The sequence below is a fragment of the Triplophysa rosa genome, linkage group LG18 (assembly GCF_024868665.1).
Source record: "Triplophysa rosa linkage group LG18, Trosa_1v2, whole genome shotgun sequence".
NCBI lineage: Eukaryota > Metazoa > Chordata > Actinopteri > Cypriniformes > Nemacheilidae > Triplophysa > Triplophysa rosa.
Window position 1 is genome coordinate 22691522 of NC_079907.1, and position 23490 is coordinate 22715011.

Sequence of the window (23490 nt, forward strand, 5' to 3'; positions counted from 1 at the left end):
CAGCTAGTTCTGTATTAATCTCTCTTAAATTTAAATCATTAAATGACACTAACATTTCAGTACACCTTGTTGGTCAACAAGTAAATAATACACACAAAGAAACAAAGTGGCTTAATTAGTAACATATAATTAGAGAAGATTGTAGATTGTTTAATGTCAGGTCATGGCAGGTAGTCACATTTCTAAAGCGGCAAGTTGTCACATGTTTTTTAAGTGTTATAAATATATAAAATGTACAAATTACAATGTCTGTTGACTTTAACAGTAATTGCATATTTTTCTGTTGCCGTGAAATGTTCACTTGACCTGTGTTTTATTATTGTAACTGTTATATAAACTGTTGCCTTATAAGCTTTTGCCAATAATAATAAACATTATTAAAGAGACTTTTACATACTTTTACTATTTATACACTTTAATGGCAAATGCTTTTTGGTGGCATGTTAAAAGCAAGGGCTGAGTGCGTGTGAGTCGAGCTGCTGGACTCGATCTGTACTGCCACTCCTCCGCGGGAGCGCGCGTATTATAGAACGCACACGCGCACATTCTGTAGAGTTGGGCGCACTCGTTCCTGTCAGGAAGTTGAGGGATTTTGGGAAATAACAAAGAGAAAAAACTCTCGTATTTAACATAGCTCGACTCCACGCGTGGGATCTGTTAAAGTCGAAGCGGATCCATGCAATAACAGCAGGATTATGGACTAATGGACGATTCATCGATGGAGACGCGCAGAAGTTTCGGGCTCGTCCGCGTCCTGCTGCTGTTGGGCATTACAGGCGCTACAGCCAGAGAAGGTGGGTCACATTCCCAAACTCTTCCTCCGTATTACATTATTACACGTATACTACGTGGATTTGAAGTTAGAAAGAAACAACATCAGAAATTCAGTGTTAAAGCTCACATTCCTGTGGAGATTCTGTGACACGCACACACACTGCTATAGTTTCGTCGCGTTCCTAGTGTGAATTTGAGATTTAAGGACAGTTCATACACTAAAGTAAAAGTGCTTTACTCAAATACTGTGTGCTGATTTCATTCATGTGAACTGATTTAATGCGGATGCGTTCAGAAAATTGCCGTCGTTGTTTTCCACACTGTTGACGCATTAGTCGTGCGTGAAGTATGTCACGCAAACTTGATTTGCAACTTCTGCTGGACAATAGCGCGTAAACACGACAACCCGAGAGCATAAATCACTGGTGTTTCATTTTAAAATTAAATAACTGCAGCTTTTCAGATTTAAAATACTGGGATATTACATGTTAAAGGCAAATTCCCTGGGAACCAGCAATGAAACCCATTTTCACTATAGGATCTATACGTTTATAAACACTATTACACACATACAAATGCAGTAATACTTTACTATAGTGAATTGTAGTAAAACTCCCAAACGCCAATGTTTTTTAACCCAATTATTAGAATATACTACAGTACTTGCTTTACTATTTATTTACAGCTTATTAGTTCTACAGTTATACATAGTTGTTTTAAAGTGTAAAAACACTGTTTTACATATTGTGTTAAATTGGTGGTATATAGTGTTTGATACTGTACAGTATATGGTGTTTATAGCACTTTAATATACATAACACGGTATTTAAAGATTTGCATACTCAGACTCAAAGTAAAAATAAATCCATAAATTAAAATAGCCTAACAAATAAGCATGTCCACAACAGTGTGTTAGTACAATGCTTTACTATTTTTGGTTAGTATATTATTGTTTAAATTATTGTAATGAAAAGCCCACAATGTCATGTTTAAGATATAACAGGGCTTTGTAAAACATCAACATGAGACGTGACATATAAGGATTAAACACATCCAATACAAATAGATGGCTCTCTGGAATATGTACATCAATTATGAATTGTGGATTATTATGGTTTGCATAACAAATGTTCACAAGTAACAGAAAACCTATTATGAATTTTACTTTTCAGTGCTCTTTATGAACATAGTGCACTTAAACGTGCAGGTAAAGATCATTTGTTTTCTTAGGAAATCATACACTCCTTCCTGCTTGTTGAATGGAAGTTATTCCAAAGGTCGTCTGTTTAGCACTTCTGTGTAACGGCTGTGATTCAGACATAACAAACAAACATAACTGCATATACCATAGCATGTGCTTTCAGCATTTGTTTATTTGCAAAGATATTTTCAGCATGCAGTCTCTTGTTTTTTCTCAACATCATTGAGGTGCCGAGATTGTCAACAACCTGCAAAAAAACACATTTACTGCTAACAAACACAATCAAATCGGGCAACCAGGACAGATTTGGCATTGGGGGCATGGATCCTTATATAACCTGTGCAGATTTTCATACAAAATACATGCAAAAGCTGTTTCTCTATTGTTGTTTTATCTGATTCTGTGATTTTAGACATATGCAAAGGTTACTGATATCGTGAAGTGTGTCTGTTTTCTTGACATGCTACCAATTATTGTGAGTGTGCAAAGCTGCCTGTGATATGCCTTATCGCTGTTTCTCAGATTCTGCTCTATAAAGGATTCTAATTGGTCTATGAAACGATTGCCTAATGAAAATAGATTTGAATAAAAATATTATTGTATTTTACAAAAAGCGCCAACATCAAATTATTTGAATAAGTAACTATCATAACATTGAATTAACTAATTGTGTTATCATAAATGTTGCAATAAAGTGTTTTCGTGTCTCACTTTTAATACATCCAACAGTTATGCGCTGATTTGCTTAAAGGGATACTTCACCCAAAAATAAAAATTCTGTCATCATTTACTCACCTTTGAGTTTTTCCAAATCTGTATAAATGTCTTTGTTCTGATGAACACAGAGAAAGATATTTGGAAGAATGCTTGTACCCAAACAGTTCTTGGCCACCATTGACTACCATACTAGGAAAAATTACAATGGTGGTGCCCCAGAACTGTTTGCTTTCTTACATTCTTCAAAATATCTTCATAGCAAATTACTGGTGATTGATTGAAGTTCACAGAATTTTGCACAAGGCCCGGCAGATGTCTGCTGAATTGGATCGCTAACATTCACCAAACTCTACGCAACGCATTGCCCTCCACTTTCTGCTTTCAGTTCATAAACATTCTGGTTACGATAAGAGTGCAGTCATTTCAAAGTCATTGACCATCTTTTACCATATTTTCCTGCACAAAAGCAGGAAAAAACTTTACAGACACTATGTATGCCTCATAACACTCAAACGTGCAGGTGTCACACACACCTTTATCAATGGCGTTAAGGCTGTTTTTGTTTTGCTGTATGTTTAGTTACCCGACTGACAGTGCACTGTGTGCAAGGTCATTCATTCTTTAGGAATGCCTGAATGCATTAGTTATGGTTTAGCATATGTATGCACGCGTCCCATCATTATTCTGGTATGCGTGTAGCGGTGTGTCAGAACGGAGTAATACATGCTTCACAAACGCAGAGCCTCACATGGTCTGGTCCCGATCCGGTTCATCCGGTCGGTTGAGTAATTCTTGTTTGTTCTGTGCCTGACTCTGTACGAGAGTAAGAATAGAATGTGTGTGGAAAAAAACGCAGTGAAGTGTTTTTTAAAAGCTGTGTGAAAATGATGGGGTTTTTCTGCACAATAACTGTTATTGGTGAACAGCACTAACACCAACGGTGAATCTTTTGTTTACACCCTGTGTTCAGATATTGAATTAAAAATCATTATGTGTAGTTAACGCTTCTTTTAATTGAATGTTTGGTCACACTTCGGTATAGGGCGTAATTCTCGCTACTAACAAACCATTAACTATGACTTTTCCCCCAATAAACTCTTAATTTGTTGTTTATTAATAGTTAGAAAGGTAGTTGTTAGGTTGAGGTATTGGGTAGGATTAGGGATGTAGAATATGGTCATGCAGAATATGTGCTTTATAAGTACTAATAAACAGCCAATATGCCAATAATAGGCATGCTAATAACAACTAGTTAATAGTGGGAATTGCCCCCTAACTGAAGTGTTACGGAATGTTTTAGTCATTACTGTGTTTTTAAAGTTTTATTGATTTTGATGCATTGGCTTGTTGAGTGTTTAGAATTTAAGGTCAGTGCTCAGGGGACACAACCAAAGTTGAAGCACATTGCAGGGCCTGATGATGAGCGTGGCCAGCTGGCCCGTCTTACATTGCCACTAAATCTCGCCTTCGTTGATGCCTTGCAAAAATAAATATTCATTTTTCTGTGATTTATGAAATCTTGTTGTAATAGATTTAATTGCAACAAGTACATGTAATATGAACATATACAGCAAGTGAGGTATTGTTAAAATTGTGAGAAGGGTTTTGTTATGGTTATGGCTACATGATATTGAGGAAATATGTGATAACTTGCTAAGTAATGCAATTTATAATCAATGCAATAAGATAATGCTTTAAGTTTGCAATATCGATTTAAACTATAAGACAATGTACATAAAACCTAATCTGATAAAGTGATTTTAAACCACTGTGATGCACATTTGCTTTATTTCGATCATTTTGATATATTGTGCAGTGCTATAGTCATCAGTTAGTGTTCAAAATAATAAACAAATCAGTGTTGTTTGGCACAATCTGTCATTTCAAGAACGATGGTGACATGTATAACAATAGTTTTTATCTGTTAAAAGATATAGTATATATTTTCTCTGATAAAAATATTTTTTTATAGTTCATTATTTTTATTATTATTTTTAAATAAAGTTTTATCTGTTAAAATATAACAGTTTTGTCTGTTAAAATATAGAGTATATATTTTCTCTGATAAAAATACATTTCTATTTTTTAATTACTAATTTTATTATTTATGTTGGGGCCAGAAAAACATCCGAACTATTGCCCAGACTGAGCCAACAGAAAGAAAAAAACCATTATTGTTGATCTGGTCTCGCTGTGACGAATGTTGACAGCATGGCGCTGGTAAAAGGTGTGTGACTCGCAGGGTAAAATGGTCAAGTACTTCGTAGTATAACTCAGGTCAGGGTCGGTCAGGCAGCAGATGATCTCTGATGGCTGTGAAAGTTCAGGTTGTACTCTCTTGTTTGTGTTGTTGTTGTCTGAACACTCAGTCTCCGTGACAGCAGCGGTTAACAGAAGTTGGCACATTAGTGAGTACTTCCTGTCTGGCCGCACACCAAGAGAGGTGTGGCAGGTTGCATCACAGCACAGGTAAAGAGCACTCAGTCTGTGCAACCTATTTTTTGAGGGTTTGTTCAAATTGTTCCTTGGTGTCAAATTTTCTTTACAATAAGATTTTTCAAGTGACCACTGACCAATGCAGCTACTGATATCTAGACAGCAGGATGCCTGGTGGCCAATAAACCCAATATAGAGTATATTATACAATTTCAAGGGCATAAACAATAACCTATAAATATAAATAAATATTTTGTTTAATAAACTAAAGTATCTGCTGAAACTTCACCAATAAATATGTAAAGAAAAAAGCAAAACTAAATACAGAGAAACTGTCAGGTGAAACTGGCAAAAACTGATAATGGAGAGACAGGTTGCGAGACAAAGAAGGGGACCACAGATTTCAGAGGGACCATTGCAATTCAGGACTGATAAGATCCAATACAATTTATTTATCTTTATAAAAAAAGAATCAACAAATCATGCTTTGTGTGCGTGACGCCTTGGAGAGAAATAGAGTTCCTCTCCAGAGCCGGAATCGAGTTGTTTTCTATTCAAGGCCACCAGTCGGCTCTCGCCACACACACACACACACACACACACACACACACACACACACACACACACACTCACAAACGAGGGAATGTTATGAGGATGAAAAGAGGAGGAAGGGAACTTGGAAAGGAAGCGTGAACTGGAGAAACACAGTGACTTATTATTCAGTCCCATCAGTTTGTACAATTCTGATTATTGCAATAAAAAACGAACAATGTTTCACACTTTAAAGGGTTAGCTGACCCAAACATTTAAATTCTGTCGTCATTTCATCGAAATCTAAATGATTTTCTCTCTTTCCTGGACAAGGAGATGTTTAGCAGAAGGTTTGCTTTTCCAAACAACAAAAGTATAAAGTTATTAAATTGACATGTTATTTTTTTCTGGAATAAGACAGACCAGTAAGATAGTACATGTGTCTACACACTATTACAATAGAATCTACACACACAAAACACAAGCTTGCCATAAGCCTGAGGCAGAGAGATTAGATGCCAATAAAACTGTCAAGCTCAGCTGTAGTTTGAAGTGCACTGCAATAATGTATTAATAACTACAGACAGTAGTTTGTTCATGCTGTTAAATGCAGAATGTGAGTCTGCGCGATCTCTCTGTCTCTGTATGTTTGTGTCTACTCACTATTTCACCAGGATCAGGATCTGACACTGAAACTTAGCACTGCATTTCTTTTGTTATATGTTTTAAACTCTTTAACTACTGCCAGAAATAGCCATTTGGTTGCATCTATGTTCTCATAACATAACAAAGTCTTTGACATCAGAACATCTTTGGATTTTTTATTGTGTAGGAATTCTGTTTCTTAAGTCCGATATTTACTTCTGCTAAGTGTCGGTTTTCATTTTGTAGCGGTTTTAGCTGCATGTTAAAATAATGATGAGCTTAGCTCACCAAATATGGTTCTCCACCAGAGCATGTGAGCGGTGAGAATTTCCGCTCCACCGCTCAAAGTCGCACCAGACCGCTCCGCTCAATTCCGCTCCGCGCTCACCTACAATTTCATCCCGCTCCGGTGAAATCGCTCAAATTAAAAATTCCTCTGCATGCCTAACACCTGCCGTTTTCAACCGAAGCCTTACCCCTCGTTTACACCGCACGCATCTGCGGCACGTTACGGCTCCGCCGCGGCTACTGGAACTGATCGAGTACATTCTAGTCTATGCTTCAGCTGCGATCGGTGCCTCTTCAGGGGAAGCTGGAATTCCAAATACGTGTTCAGCGCTTCACGTGAACCTATGTGCATCACGCATCATGTCAAAATACGTGCCTGCTGCAGACACGTGGAAAGGGTTTATGATAAAAGAGACGCGCGCGTTCACACTTAACTCTGATTACACATGAGACTAAGCGAGTATCTAGCAAACGCGAGCGTCTCTTTTATTAAAAACCCTTTCGACGCGTCTGCAGCAGGCACGTACTTTGACATGATTCGCCACACACATGACGGGCTAAATACATGTTTTGCCGAGCTTCGCATTACTGCTTCCCCTGAAGAGGAGTCACGGATCGCCACTGCTATGCTTGTGTTTACACCAGACATCGCTCCTTTACAACGAACAGATTTTGAAGTGTAGGCTGACAGTTTTGTTAATTGTTGAAGGCACAGGTGAATTCTGGGTGGATTTGTGCATGCCCTAGACTCCTGGTGTGAGCGGTATCGGAACCGACCGCTCCGGCCTTTGGATAAAAACCCGCTCCGCGCTCCGACTATATTTTGCACGCTCCGCTCACATGCTCTGTTCTCCACCAGATCTATCAAGATCACATCCATGAAATTAGTTATTTAAAACATCAATTTCAGTCAAGGACTTAGTTTAGCTCAAAGGAAAATACGTATAATAATCGTAATAATATTAAATATACATATTTTGCAGTCTCTGATTAGTAATATAAAGTGTAACAATATTTGTATGAATGATATTATACACTTTACATTCTCTCATGGCCATAAGTAACGTGACTTTACCAAACAGGATTTAGTGCAAAGGTAGCTTAAATCAAACACAGTTTAAGGGACCAAGTATATGAGCCGAGCACAGAAAACCCCTCACAGGTGAAAATATATGGTTGTTTATTAAACTCTACTCTACATGGTAAACATAATGACGATCGCATAAACACAAACAATACATGAAACATGAAACACAAACGCGCTAGGGAGCATGGAGAGAGAGTGAGAGAGAGAGAGCATGGGCAGGTAAAACATTTCTGAACACTAATAACAATCATCTTTAACAAAGAGGCACGAATTTAACGCAGCTATTCTATATATAGACTCGGATACTTGCGAGCTCTGTGCTGGACCAATATCCATATGCGCATGGATAGAAATCTTGAATGGTTTTAGAATGCAGTCCTGTTGAAACGCTGAGTTTAGGTGTCTGAAGTTTCAGAATGCAGTCCTGCTGAAAAGTTCCGGACCTCGTGATCGGCCAGTGTTCCTTCTTGACTGAAAAGGCAGTCTCCGAAGAGACGCCACAAACCAGTTTCTGATGAGGGCAGGTATAGAGAAAAAGGCCAAGCTCCATTTTCAGAGCAGGCTCGATATTTAACTTCATGAGAGGGCATGCCCACCTGAGTTTGAATCGACCAATCAGAGTTGAGCAGAGAAGAGGTTCTTTGTCCACTCAACAGCTAATTTGCATCTTTATGACCTCCTAGCAACTTTACAAAATACCAGTCCAAATTATAACATAATGAATATAAAGTGTTCTATGGTCACACAATATATATTAACAAGGAGGTATTGTAGAGACAAACTGTAGCGAGGAAGGTGGGACGAGAGCCGTGGGGCAGGAAGGCGGGGCCGGTGGCGTGAGTGATTATGAGTATCAGCTGTACGCGCACCGGTCCCGCATGCCTCACGGGGAGCTAGGGAGCATAAGAGGACGAGCGACGGGACTGCCGACGAGAGAGGACCGGGCCCGGAAGTTGTTAAGTTTTGTTTATGTTTGTGTTTTAATGCTGTTTATTGTTTATTTATTTTGATTAAATATGTTTAGATGTTTGCCGGTTCCCGCCTCCTTCCTTCCCTACATTGAACTTTGTTACACAAACATTTAGGTATCAATATGCCAGGTTTGAATTGCATCAAGTCATGATTCATTCAGACGTACGAATACAAACAAAAGCTGATTTAAACTTGCCAGTTAGGGTTGTTCCGATTGACGATACTATCGTGTATCGATGATACTCAGACATATCGGCGATAGCTGATTCCTTAGACGATAGTTGGCAGTTTGCCAATATATGTTGCAAATTAATATTACAAACGCGCAGAGCTCATGCTTTTCCTCACACCAGAGAGAGTTTATAATGTGCGGGGTTTGAGTTTTCCGCGCACGAGAGAGCTTGTGATGCGCGCGGCTCGGGCTTTTCCTTGCAGGAATTGCAATGCGCGTGAGGGTTTAAATCCAGCGCACGAGTTGTTCCCGTTTGGCAATCAAGTAAGAACAGCGCACGCGGGCATCAATGACGCATTTGGATGAATGATATTGACTTACAGCAAGTTTACTTTCTCTCATTTAAAAGGTTGCGGTGGGAAGTAACAATGTTGCCAACTGCACTGAACTTACACTCTGATAGAATGCTAATTTCAGTCACACATAAGCATTTTCTATTTAGATTTTTTTGCACCTTCAGATTGCAGATTTTTAAATAGTTGTATCTGCTATCCTAACAAAATTTGCAAGTCAAGTCAATTTTATTTATATAGCGCTTTTTACAATTTTCATTGTTACAAAGCAGCTGTACATAAAACATATTGACTATAAGCAAAACATTTAAAGCGCACATTTAAGATAAAGGAGAGAGAAACACAGGTCAAATATTAAACAGATTATAAATTCCTATATGCAATATTAATTAAGTAAAACTTTAAAATAAAGCAGCCCCCCCCCCGGCTAGGCAAACAGTGCAAAACAGTATGCATATGGTGGCGAGGAACCCAAAACTCCAATGGAGAAAAAAAACCTCAGGAGAACCCAGGCCCAACCTGTCATGGCTCTGCTTCCTTGGTCATGTTTTTCTTGGTCCTGTAGCAGAGCCATGGCAAAGTCTTTGGTTATGTGTGGAGAGAAACATATTATTGTCCGTTTGACAATAATATACGTTCTCTCCAGTGTCTTGTCATTGGCCCCATTCCTCTCGTTTCCTCGTTATCTTTCCCTGAGTGTTTAATGTCCCACACCTGCCCCATGTCGTTATCCCTCGTTTGTCTTCCCTATATATACCCTCTTGTTTCTTTGTCCTGTGCTCTTGTATTGCGTGTACTACGTTGTATGTGCTTGTGGATTTCGTGTTTGGTTTACCCTGATTCCCTTTGTGAGTTTTGTTTTCTACCCTGTCATATAGTATTTGTTTTAAGACGTTTGGTCGTGTCCTTTAGTTTAGTTTATTGTTCTTGTTTTCATTTTGCCCCCTCGTGGGAAGTCTTTTGTTTTATATATATTCCTTAGTTCTGTTTTCCCCCATTGTGGGTGTTTTTTGTTCTGTTTTGGTTGTTTAAATAAATCCCTGTTATCCCCTTACTGCCTGCCTGCGCTTGGGTTCTTCCACCCCACTCTGTTCGTGACACAACCAGGGGATTCCAGTTCCCCTCTGGCAAAAGCTGCTGCCTCTGCACAAGCTCGACAGTGCTTGCACAACAAGGCTAAATAAAAATAAATAAACTTACTAATAAGGTAAATTATAGATTGAAGAGTATCATTAATAATCTAATAGCATTTGAATTTTGTAGTAAAGACGTGTCAAGTAGCCGCGTCCATCTTTATCCAGCTCTATCATCTCAGCTCTTGTCAGGTTGCCGCTTCCCATTCTCCGCTCTACCATCAGGTCTGGCCATGAACTGCATCCTCCTCGCTGTGGTAACCTTGGAACAATGAGACAAGACAAGACTGCACTTTTTGATGCAACAAGTACATCAGTTGTGTTCCTGGTTCCGGTTGATCTAACTAATGCAGCCTAAACCCTCAAAGGATTTATATTATGGAAGTGTAGTGTATTCAAGATTAAAAAGATGCGTCTTTAGTCTAGATTTCAACTGACAGAGTGTGTCTGCCTCCCGGACAGTGCAGGGAAGACTATTCCAAAGTTTAGGCACTAGATAGGAAAAGGATCTACCACCTGCACTTGATTTTGATATTCTAGGTATTACCAACTGACAGGACGCCTGAGAGCGTAATGCACGTGAAGGACTGTAATACAAGAGGAGTTCATTCAAGTACTGAGGAGCTAAACCATGTAAGGCTTTATAGGTAATAAGCAAGATTTTAAAGTTAACGCGATGCTTTATAGGTAACCAGTGCAAGGTTGACAGAACCGGGCTAATATGTTCATACTTTTTTGTACGTGTAAGAACTCGAGCTGCCGCGTTTTGGACCAGTTGGAGTTTTTGTAATAAGCCTGCAGGGCAACCACCTAACAGTGCAGTACAGTAATCTAGTCTCGATGTCATGAATGCATGAATTAACTTCTCTGCATCTGACATTGACAGCATATGACGTAGTTTAGATATATTCTTAAAATGGAAAAACGTAATTTTACAGGTGTTAACGACATGGCTCTCAAATGACAGATTACTATCGAATAGAACGCCAAGATTCTTTGCTGACGACGAGGGTTTTATGGAACATCTGTCAATAGATAAGCAGTATTCTTGGTTGTTACGTATGGCGGTTTTCGGTCCAATAAGTAACACTTCTGTTTTGTCCGAGTTCAGTAATAATACTCATCCAGTTTTTTATATCGCCTATGCATTGCATTATTCGATGGAACTGCTGTTTCATGAGGCTGCGAGGAAATATAAAGTTGAGTATCATCAGCATAACAGTGAAAGCTAACTCCGTGTCACTTTATTATCTCCTAGAGGTAGCATGTATAATGCGAAGAGCATTATACTACATATCAACCCACACACTGGTCTTAGAACAGCTCTCTCTGTTCTATTCTGTGACATGACCCTTGAAAGTGAGTGTCAAATGCATCTATTTACAGTGTCCTGCGTGTGTGATGAAACACAGACAGGAGAGGAGGATTGTAAAGAAACGTTTGACTGCATTATCAGCTATTTTCTCTGGCGTTTTGAGAAGAATTCAGACAAGGCTAATCTTATTTAGGCTATGAAATATCTGTATGTTAAAGCATGACCAGACCCACGGCAAGTATGAGGCTTCACCGAAAACTCCACTGAATGTGTTTTTTTTCTTATCGCAATCCATTCCACAGAAATTGGCAAGTGCAGACCCAAAAACATGACATTCTTTCACCATTTACTCACCCTCAGGTCATTCCAAACCTGTTTGACTTTCTGGTTACATGAGTAGTTGTTGCATGTTCAACCTTTTTTCCAGATTAAAGCTCAAATGCAGGTTCCTAATATCTTATAGATTTGGTTACCTCTGAATTTGTATACGGCCCTGTTGATGCGTTTGTGTGTGTGTTTGTGTTTCTCAGTATGTCTCGGGACAGATATGAAGTTGGCATTACCCTCCAGTCATGAGAATCACTACGAAATGCTCAGACTGCTCTACACTGACTGCCAGGTGGTTCACGGTAACCTGGAGATCACACACCTGCAGGGCACCCCAGACCTCTCCTTCCTGCAGGTATGAGCCTCTGGCTTGCGTCTTTATGTACAGTATGCGTTTGCACAACGCACAAGATGGTAAATTACACTTTCTTGAGAATCATTTTAATGACATCATTTCAATTCACAAAAAAATAATACAGCAATACAATAATCAGTGTTGATATCCTCCGACTGGTGTCAGAATTGAATGCTGACAAAACAAGCACTTATGTTGGGAATGGTTATCGAACAGTGATCAATAAGGATTGTCAATATACCAATCTGAATACACACATCAGATCACTTTTCACAGTCTCAAACTTTAAAAAAACATGCAAAAGAAATGAGACGTGTGTTTTGTTTTGTTGGTGTGTAGGGGATAGTGGAAGTTCAGGGCTATGTGCTGATAGCTCACGTCTCAGTGCGCTCGATCCCTCTGGACAGTCTACGGATCATTCGAGGCAGTCAGCTTTATAACTCCAGCTACGCTCTTGCAGTGCATGACAACTTTCACCGTGGTCAGGCGGGGTCCGGTCTGAGAGAACTCCATCTCAAGCATCTCACAGGTACGACTGCGGTAATTAAAGAGATAGTTCACACACAAATGAAAATGTTTGCATTTTCTATTCACGCTTGTGATGTTCCAAACCTGTATGATTTTCTTGCTTCTGCAGAACACAAAGGAAGATGTTTTGAAGAACGTCTCTGTCGTTTTGTGTCTATACAGTGGAAGTCAATGGGGTCCAATGTTGTTTGGTTATCGACGTTCTTCAAAATATCTTCCTTTGTGTTCTGCAGAAGAAAGAAAGTCAAGTTCAAACGAGACGAACATGCATTTTGGTTTAAACATTAGTAACTAAAATCTCACGTATGACTTTATTTGTAAGGAATTCATTAGTAAGGTCAAGATGACTCGCAATACCCCAATAACCCTGTGGTGTGGGTTTTAGCGGTGGTTATCGGGAAATGAGGTACCCTGGAATGTCGCCACTGGCCAATCAGAATCGATTATTCAACAGATCTATGTAATGTTGTCGTATTGCTGTCTTTCACAGAAATTCTGCTTGGCGGGGTTTATATTTGGGAAAACCCACAACTTTGCTTCCCTCAGAAGATTAACTGGGGAGACACCGTTAATAAAGTCCAGAGCAAACCGTTGCATCTGCAAGATATCCCAAAGAACTGTGAGTTTATTTAGAGCCGAACTGCCGAACTGCATCATAGTTTTGTTATTGGTCTTATTATATTTTCCTTTTTTAGGTCCTCATTGTTCCGCAGCTTGTCCGTCTGGTGGATGCTGGGGGGAAACAGATCAGGACTGCCAAAGTTGTGAGTATGACTGACATGGTTTTTGAGGGGGAGTTGGTAGTAAAAGTATTTCAGGGTCTAACCGCTTTTCATTGCTGTTCAATATGATGCCAAACACTTTTAACCAATATCACTCTCCAGTGACCTCTGTGCACTGTTCATCCGGCTGTTTGCGTTGTAAGGGTCCGAAACCCAATGACTGTTGTCATGTCCAGTGTGCTGCTGGGTGCACAGGGCCGAAAGACTCTGACTGTCTGGTAAAGACACAACCACACATCAGAAACGTCACGTTTCTATCATTGACCTACTTGCTTTGGCCATCTGCTTCCCCTTTAAGGGCATTTTGTTTTTCAATCTGCAGGCCTGTCGTCACTTTAACGACAGTGGGACATGTAGAGACAACTGCCCCCCACCCACCATCTATGACCCAATCACCTTCCAGTCCAAACCAAACAAGGACAAAAAGTTCAGCTTTGGAGCCACCTGTGTGAAACAGTGTCCACGTACGTCTTAACCATTTAACCCTTTAACTAGCATATTCATTCTAGTTGGATGTAATGTAATGGGTTGATGTTTATACAGTATACGTGTTATCTTCTTTTTAGATAACTATTTGGCCATGGAGGTGGCGTGTACCATGGTCTGTCCAAAAGCTAATCAGGAGTATATCACCGTCCAACCAGATGGTCAAGAAACACAGAAATGTGAAAAGTGTGAAGGAGAGTGTCCTAAAGGTCTGTGTGCCTGTATATGTCTCTGAAATTCTTTTCAACGATGTTCGTTTTGTTCTGAAAAGTGTCAGGAATGTGACATTGAGATAACTCTCTTACTCCTGGTGTATTGAGGTTGTTCAGCCTTACGTTTGTACAATGGGAGTGTTGGCCAACTGTAAGCGTCTACATGCTTGCGTGCAGTACGTTTGTGACTTTACAAAGCCGAGTGTTAAGACTGAATTATAAATGTATAAATGATGTGTGTGTGCAGTGTGTTATGGGATTGGCATGGGAAAGCTGCTGGGCGCATCGGTGGTGAACGTCAGCAACATTGCCCTCTTCAATGGCTGTAAGAAGATCTACGGCAGTTTGGCTTTTCTTTCAGATTCCTTTAAAGGGTAAGCATGCCAAGTAATAAGTAACAGCTCCACCAAAAAATGAAAAATTGGGTCATCATTTATTCAGCATCATGGTTTTTTTTTAAGTGCTCTTATGTCCATCTTGTGACTTAGTTGTCGAATTGAATGTTAGGAACATAAGCAAGGCGAGACACTTCACAACATCTTGTAATCCTCTAAGGCAGGGGTCTTCAACTACTTTTCTTTGAGGGTCAGATTCCAAAAGTATAAATAGGATGCGGGCCAGTTTTTAACCATATCATAATTTCTTCTGTTATTTTGTTTTTCTGTTATTTATTGCGTTTTGTTCCTTTTATTCTGTTTTTGTTGCTGTTACTTATAGGTCATATATTAAAACATGCACACAAATATTGCATCCAGTATTTGTGCCTTTTCATTATATTTAATTAAAAGGGATATTGTCTTTTTTATATTTCTTAAAGGGATAGTTCACTCAAAAATAAAAATTCAGTCATCATTTACTCATCCCCAGATTGTTGCAAACCTGTATACATTTCTTTGTTCTGCTAAACACAAAAAACAATCTCATCCCCCATTGACTCCTATAGTACTGTATTTTTATCCCTACTATTGTCAGGAATCGGGGTGAAAATGAACCCACGTGCAGGCAGCTTTGGTGGTGGAAACACAGTGACTTTAATAATAAAACAAAACACCCACAATGGGGAAAACTATAACAAAACAAGAATTCTAACAAAAACTTTCCACGAGGGGGCAAGATAAACAAGGTTCAAGAATAATATCAATAATAAGTCCACAAACTTGACAGATCACAGCAAACAGGAACAAGGCAAGAGACAAGGCGACATTGCAAAACGAACGAGCACAGGACAGCAGACACAAGGGCATTAAATAGGGGAACTAACAAAGGATAATGAACAAGGGACAGGTGTCGGGAATGAAACACTAATGGGAAGCTAAACGAGGAAACGAGAGGGGCAGGGCCAAAGACGAGACCGGAGAGAGTGCATGCTATGTCAGAACCAACACTAACATGCCTCTCTCCACACCAAACATGAGGCTCTGTCATGATCCTGCCACTAGACCAAGAAAAACATGAAATGATGGGGCAGAATCATGACAACTATGGCAGTGAATGGGGGATGAGATCTGTTTGGTTACTGACATTCTTCCAAATATCTTCTTTTGTGTTTAGCAGAACAAAGAAATTTATACAGGTTTAGAACAATCTGAGGGTGAGTAAATGATGACAGAATTTTAATTTTTGGGTGAACTGTCCCTTTAATGCATTAGTTTACCCAAAAATGAAATTGGTGTTAATTTACTCACCCCCGGTACTTCCAAGATGTGGGTGGCATTGTTTATTCAAGAAGATATTTGGTTGAATTAACGATATAAAGTCAAATTAATAAAAGTAAAAAACGCTAATACATTCAGCACAAAAGTAATCCCTGCCCCTTGACGTCAAACTGGCGTCTTATAAAGCGAATCAATTGGTCTGTGCAAGAAACTGAACGCTATTATCATAGATATGGCTAATATCGCATTTTCGGGTGAATTCCAATCGCATTCATGTTCCCCACGCACTTATAAGGGCAGATCCTTTGAAGTGCAAGTTCTGGAGGGAGATGAACAGCTGTTTAAATCATACATAATGAATGCAGTAATAAAAACAACATAGTTTTTCCCTGATGTGAGACAACAGTTCACGTGGTGTAGGAGTCTACCCTCTCTGCAGTTACTTTCAAGGGCACAAGACATGTTTTGGAACCCGACCTATCTCGTGCGCAAACCAACTGCCTGTGGCTGTGGATTGCCGATTGTAACGTTGTAAATAACATTAAGTTTCTTGGACAGACCGATCAAATCTCTTTTTAAGATGTCAATCGTTATGAGCCACGGGAATTACTTTCGTATCGAATGTAGCAGCGCTTTAGACTTTCAAAGATGTGGCGTCTCAGGACGTGCATTTCTTAAAGCACACCGTCCTTCACTTATTTGAAATGTTAAAGCGGGCCTGGTAAAGATGATTGGCGGGCCGCCAGTTGACTAGCCCTGCTCTAAGGCATTCTCTGAGTAAATATATGCACTTATCTGGTGGGTGGGGCTAAAGAGACAATTATGTACTGTAAAAGTAGGCGTTGGTCTTCTGTAGAGGCGGTCTTTCGTTGCATTGTGATGAAACATTTTGGCAACTTTGTTGAAACATGACTCACAGAACGTCTTATTACACGGCTCGTTGGAATGCTTGATTCTGATTGGCCAGTCGCAACACTTGCAGGTTCGTTATTCCCAGATAACAACCTCTCAAAACTAATAACACACAGTAACCCGGATGCAGCAAATCATTTTGACATGTTTTTTTGACAAATTAAATATGAATAGGCCTTTTAATAACATATATGACATTATATTTACAAATGATTAAACCAAATTGCCTGTTTGTGACATTTGAACATCGTTTCTTACATTAGAACCGAAAGTAAAGCTTTTCCTTCGGTAAAAATGAGGTAATTAACTATTTCAAATTCACATTTCATGTCCAGTTTTTTCTCATATGGCAAGTAGCCGTGTAATATGCGGGATAATGTACAAGCAGCCGGCTGTTATCGCAATACAAGACCTGATCACACTGTCGTGGCTTATTTCTGCGATAACAACTGGTTGCCTGTACATTATCCCTTACATATCACACGCGTACCTAAAGCGCTTCTGCTAACGGAGAGAAACAGTTCACAGGCGGCAGAGAGTGCATCCTTTTGGCTTTCTTTATTTTGCAAAAGCACAATGTTTTGTGGTTATCGTTGATCTACGCAAATAAATGTAAACTTTTACAGCTTCGAATGATATCATACGTGTCTGTATGATGACCAGATGATACAGAGTTGAATACGTTTCTGCTGTTAACGTGACATATAACATATACACAAACAAGTTCACATAAGTTCTAGCAAACTCGACCGATAGATAAGGATCGCAGCTTCACTACACAGAGAGGGAGATGATAAGAACAGAAAGAAGACAAGAAAAAAACATGAAAACATTCGATATTGGCATTTTAAAATATCGATTTTACTCCATTATAATGATTAAATCTGTGTGAATTGTCATGTGACGGAGCACGTGAGAAGTGCATTTTCCGGGTTCAGTGGATTACATACTCACAGCTACACCGTGAATTTATGTTTGTCCGAATGTCCGAGTTTTATCACCAAGGAGCCATGCAGATTTATATTTACAGACGTCCTTATGAGAAACAATTACCATCCGAATAGGGCTTTATATGTCAAAATATCATGGAAATTGTGATTTGTTGATTTATGAAACTTTTAAATTTCGCTGCTGTTCTTCTGAAACATCGTATCTCCATATTTTGTGATTTTTATTTTTTGCCATAAATCACTATTATTAGTAACCCTTTATGTTTGTCACTGGGTTTTCATATCTAACCAATAAAAAGTATTAAAAAGTGCTCGTCAACCTTGACATCACAGTATTTAATCATTTAATCAGTACGGTGTTTTTCCTTTTCCTGAAAAACCGAGAATTTGGACATCTGAGGTTTCAGAAGGACAGCGACGATTTGCTTTGTGTCACTCAAGGCTTTGACCGACCCACTTCTTATTTACATTCATTATACAGAGAAAGGGGGCATGGATATTCCCCAAAAATCATCTTGTGTAAAAGAAAGTCATAAAAATTTGGAACGACATGATGACGAGTAAATGATGGCAGAATTTTCATACCGTAGTTGCACGAACTATACTTTTAAAACATTGAATCTACTCTTAAATCATCCATTTTTGATGACATCCATATTTTTGAGACATCTGTTGTCTTTTTAATACAGGGATGCAGCTACCAACTCATCTGGACTACAGCGGAGTGACCTTGAAAGATTGAAGACGATAGAAGAGATTACAGGTTACAATCACAGTTATCATCAGATGAACAAACATCACAGTCCAGGAGTAATGCATTAGAAATGAACATTATATTTGAATTTCAGGTTATCTGTACATTGATGCATGGCCAGATGATTTGCCTGATCTGAGTGTTTTTGAGAACTTGAAGGTGATCAGAGGAAGAATGCTTTACAAGTGAGTATAATCGTGTCTCTATGGCTCAATATCAACCTTTCTGTAATGCTCGACCCTTTTTCGTTTTGCTGTACACATTTCCTATTTCCTCATCGATTCTTGACACACATTTTGTTTGAAAGTCTATTTACCGTCTTTCTGGCAGGTCTGGCTGCTTATCAGACCTGTGGTTTTCTGTTAGTTATAAAGGTTAATGATTATCGTCTACACCTGCTGCGTGATACAAACATTCTTCCCCCTTGCTTTTAAAGGCGGGGTGTCCCATTTCTCTTAGCCGTTGTTGATGTTCAAATCACCAAAACAGACACACCCCTACCTCCATCTTACGCTTTCGTCAGCGCTCGGCTCGACTAATGTCCGTCCTGTGCGCTGTGCACCTTACTGCTGATTGGCTACAAGGTTGTTTTGGTACTCGGCCCGACTTCATCTAAACAAGCGTAATTCGGAAATCGCACCCCCCGCCTTTAACCTTTTAAGTCAGTGCTAACTAATCTGCCTGTGAAAATGATTTGCACATTTATATTTGTGATATAAAGTTACTAATATATGAAAGGTTAGATCATTTTTCACAGTTGAATTGTTAAACTAGAAAATGATAGAACAGGTGAGGTTTGATAGATTAGTTTGTGTTAAACGTCCTACACGTTCAATAGATAAGATATAAATGGTTCCTTTTATATAAGTTTGTTCGTTTTTTTAGCAAAGATGCACAAATCCATTTAACTTGCATTAAACCAGGAAGCTAGGCCAAATCTAGAGACTAGAATTTCAGTTTTGCTGAATCACTGTTTTGCATTAGCAATCCTACCTTTTCAACTACACCTTAGCAACCATCCAGAGCACCCTAGCAACAACCTAGAACACCCTAACAAAACCCTATCAATTAGCAATGCCATAGCAAACAAAACATTACGTTTCATTTCTCTCTCTCTTTCCAGGGGCGTTCTCTCTCTGGGAATTCAATCTTTGCCGATCGAGTCTCTCGGGATGCGTTCCTTGCGCAGTGTCAGCGGAGGTTTAGTTCTCATTCATAATAACTCCAAACTGTGCTACGCCTCCTCCCTGCCCTGGACCTCTCTGCTCCACCCAACACAGGGACCCAACCTCATCAGCAACAACAACCAAGACCCACAAACCTGCGGTAAAACACTAGTTTATCTTTGTGCGTTTGTTTTTGCACGTATCGTTTTGTTGTTAGGAAAGGATCCAACAAGAAATTCTTTTCTCTCTGTCCAGTATCCGAGGGGAAAGTGTGTGACCCCCTGTGTGCAGACGCTGGCTGTTGGGGCCCGGGACCGAGTCAGTGCGTGTCGTGTGTGAACTACAAGCGCGGGATGGAGTGTGTGGAGGAGTGTAATGTCCTACAGGGGTGAGTACAGTAGGAATATGACGCTCTTTCGTTGATTTTGTGCTTTAAGAAAGACTCGTAGATGATTTAAAGGTCATATTTTGCTATCCCTTTTGAAAAAAACAGCGTAGGCTGGTTAGGTAGGTTTTGAAGCATGGTTGTCAGGGGTACAAGGAAGGACCTAAGAACGGATGGTTGCTCACAGTGTTGGGTAAGTTACTCTCAAAAAGTAATTAATTACTAGTTACTAATTACATATTCAATAGTGTAATTAGATTACTGTACAAATTACTAATTTATAAGAGTAATCCCTTACTTTACTTTTTCAAGGGAAAAGTTATTAAATTGCAGTAACTAATTACCTAGTAACTAGTTACACCCAACACTGGTTGCTCAAACAAAAGTATTTATTCAAAAAGGGCAAAAACACGAAAAACCCGCAAGAGGGTCAAAAATAGTTCTTGGGCTGAGGCAGAGGCGAAGTCGGGCAGGCCAGGGAATCCGAGGTGCGTACTTTATCCAGGCGGGCTGAGCAGGTCAAAGTCAGACGGGCAAGGGTCACCAAGGGGCAGATCACATCCGAGTCAAGACGGCCGGTCGGCAGAGAAGGATTTAAGCTTAAACCAGCACACACCAGGCAGCTACCATGCTTCAAAACCTACCTTACCAGCACATGCTGTCTTTTTTCAACAGCGATTATAGATCATAGTTGTGAAAGTTTGTGTGTCATTTCCCACAGGTCGGTGCGGGAGTTTGTGGACGGTACTAACTGTGTCTCTTGCCACCCAGAGTGTCGACCGGTCAATGGCTCTGCCTCCTGTACAGGCCCAGTAAGATATTCATGCAAAACCATATAAACACAATCCATTCACGCTTTAAAGGAATACAAATTTTGTCATCCCATACTTCACAAATCTTCAGCTTTGACGTGTCCAGTTGCAAAAAAATGCTAATACATAATAAGTCCGTTTGTGAATGCCAATAACTACTTGCATTTTCATCTATAGTAATGCCACTTTCATAGCGGTTTTGTCATGAACAGTTTTCTCCAGGAGCACTTCTTGACACTTTTTACATGACTGTAAACTGTATGTGTGTTTTTCCAGGGTGCGCATCAGTGTAGGGAGTGTGTGCATTTTCAGGACGGAGATGTGTGTGTTGAGCGTTGTCCCAGCGGAGTGAAGGAGGACCAGCACACCGTGTGGAAATACTTCAATGACACGGGACACTGTCTTCCCTGCGAAACCAACTGCACCGTCTCGTGAGTCGCTGCCTGAGCTCGTGAAAGAGTCCTACCTCATGTGTTTTCAACAGCTGATGATTTGGTTTCTGTTTCGTGTTTACCGCCAGGTGTCCACTGGATGAACGGGGATGCCCTATCCAACAGAAACCCGGGTAGGTTGATACTTGTTCGTTTCTGACGTGTTTCTTCCACAAACTCTAGTGAGCAGTCATATCTGGTTGTAAGTGCAGACTTTACGACCTTTTTGCTGTAATTGTTATGCAGGCCTGGAACAACAATCGCGATCACCCTCGGCGGAGTGTTTCTCTTTCTCATTCTGCTGGCACTGCTTGTGTTTTACCTGCGTCGACAGAAGCAGCAGAAAAGGAAAGAGACCATGAGGAGAATTCTGCAGGAGCACGAGGTGAGGTGTTTCGCTGTCACATTTAAATCGCATTGTACTATACATTTTGTTTCTGTGTCCAGTCCCCTGGGATCAAACCCATAACCTTGGCGTTGCTAGCGCCATTCTCTAACCACTGAGCCACCGGACATGGGTCATTCCTACTGTTCTGTGCCATTTTAGAGTAGTAACTTTCCATTTTCCTTTTTTATCATTTCAGTTGAATGAGGGCTTATTAAACTGTAAGAAATATATACTGGTCCAGCTCAGGATATAGTCTTTTTTTACCATGTGACACAGGCCAAATGTCCCTCCTGTTACAGGACATTCTCATCTCTTTTTTAATGGTTTAGAATTAATAGTTAATGTAAGTATTACTAAACAAACATGTTATGTTTATGCCACATTGTAATTTTAATGCATTTCATTTAGTATAAAAAAGGGACTTGCAATTTAGTCCCATTTTAAAGTGACCTAATTTTGCCAATTCATTTCTTGCAAGTAACCAGAAAAACATGTGTAATATATGTTGATTTAATCAATATAAAAAACTACAGGGTGGACAGAAGAAAAACAGGGTGGGCACAATGCAACAGGATGGACAATAACAGGAGTAACATGTTATGCTAAACTTAGCCATTTCTACTCATATGGTGAACTAACTCTGCTACATGTACATGATTAACTTCAAATCATATGCTACTTCCTAAGAATTATGTGACTAGAGGAGCAACAAGGGTGGATGGTCGGAGGAATTACAATCAGTAACAGGGAGGACATTCTTCTCAGGCACACAAGTTTATCTTAAAGATTTTAACAATTAAAAATATATTAATATCAAAGCATAACATATGCTGAGGAATAGTATATATCTGGCTATACGTCACCAATGAAAAGTGTAGTATTTGTTTTATTTTCTTAGTTCTATTTTTAACTTAAGTTAAGCATACATGACTGGGGACATGACAATTCAGGCTACCTGCACTAAAACCAGATACGTTTAAGATTTACGAAATTATTATAATCCCAGTTTTAAATAGAATATTCCATATTCCCAATAGTAGGATTGAGCCATACTTGTGCATTGTGGTTTTTAATCATTTAAAAGGGTTTGTATCACAAAAACATTTCTACATAGGCAGCAACTCAACACTCATTTCAGTAGAGTTTGATAATAACATAAAATGCTATAATGTTCGCAAATATTGGGTCAGTTTGTAAATGCAACTATTTTAACCAATCCTTTTTGGCATCTGTTATACCATAATAGATTTTTTCCACTTTTCCACTCATTCTGGGATTGCTACAAAGAATACATGCCGTGCTGCTTTAGAATTTCACCAAAGAAGCTTACTACGAAGGCAACACCATTTGAAAGTCTGTTTGATGTTTGACATCACATGGTGGTTATTGTTGTCTAATGGCGTGTCCATTTTTCCCTGTAGCTGGTGGAGCCACTGACCCCGAGTGGAGCGTTGCCCAATCAGGCTCAAATGCGCATCCTTAAAGAGACAGAGCTGAAAAAACTCCGAGTGTTGGGATCTGGAGCTTTTGGCACGGTCTATAAGGTAATACGCTAAGACAGTACTAATAATTCAACTGAATGATAGCTGCTCCATTATCGCTTCATGTCATGAATGTACACAGCTTGAATGCTGCCATCTGCTAATGGGCGCAAATGTCAACTTTTTAAAGCCAATGAGCTAAGGTGAATATGTCACATAACTGATCACTCTTTAAGCTGCAG

The 23490-nt window shown here is 39.5% G+C and overlaps 1 protein-coding gene across 1 annotated transcript in view; it reads left to right on the plus strand.

Annotated features, from left to right (window-relative positions):
• Positions 1–533: 533 nt before the first annotated feature.
• Positions 534–23490, plus strand: part of erbb2 (erb-b2 receptor tyrosine kinase 2) — a 31894-nt gene continuing 8937 nt past the window's right edge. The window contains exons 1-18 of the mRNA XM_057358067.1: positions 534–794; positions 12155–12306; positions 12646–12835; positions 13325–13453; positions 13530–13598; positions 13719–13834; positions 13939–14080; positions 14183–14311; positions 14562–14688; positions 18521–18594; positions 18680–18770; positions 19709–19911; positions 20007–20139; positions 20858–20948; positions 21225–21379; positions 21469–21513; positions 21626–21764; positions 23189–23311. Coding sequence (XP_057214050.1) covers positions 704–794; positions 12155–12306; positions 12646–12835; positions 13325–13453; positions 13530–13598; positions 13719–13834; positions 13939–14080; positions 14183–14311; positions 14562–14688; positions 18521–18594; positions 18680–18770; positions 19709–19911; positions 20007–20139; positions 20858–20948; positions 21225–21379; positions 21469–21513; positions 21626–21764; positions 23189–23311 — 2199 coding nt within the window. The 5' untranslated portion in view covers positions 534–703. The remainder of the gene's footprint in view (positions 795–12154; positions 12307–12645; positions 12836–13324; positions 13454–13529; positions 13599–13718; positions 13835–13938; positions 14081–14182; positions 14312–14561; positions 14689–18520; positions 18595–18679; positions 18771–19708; positions 19912–20006; positions 20140–20857; positions 20949–21224; positions 21380–21468; positions 21514–21625; positions 21765–23188; positions 23312–23490) is intronic.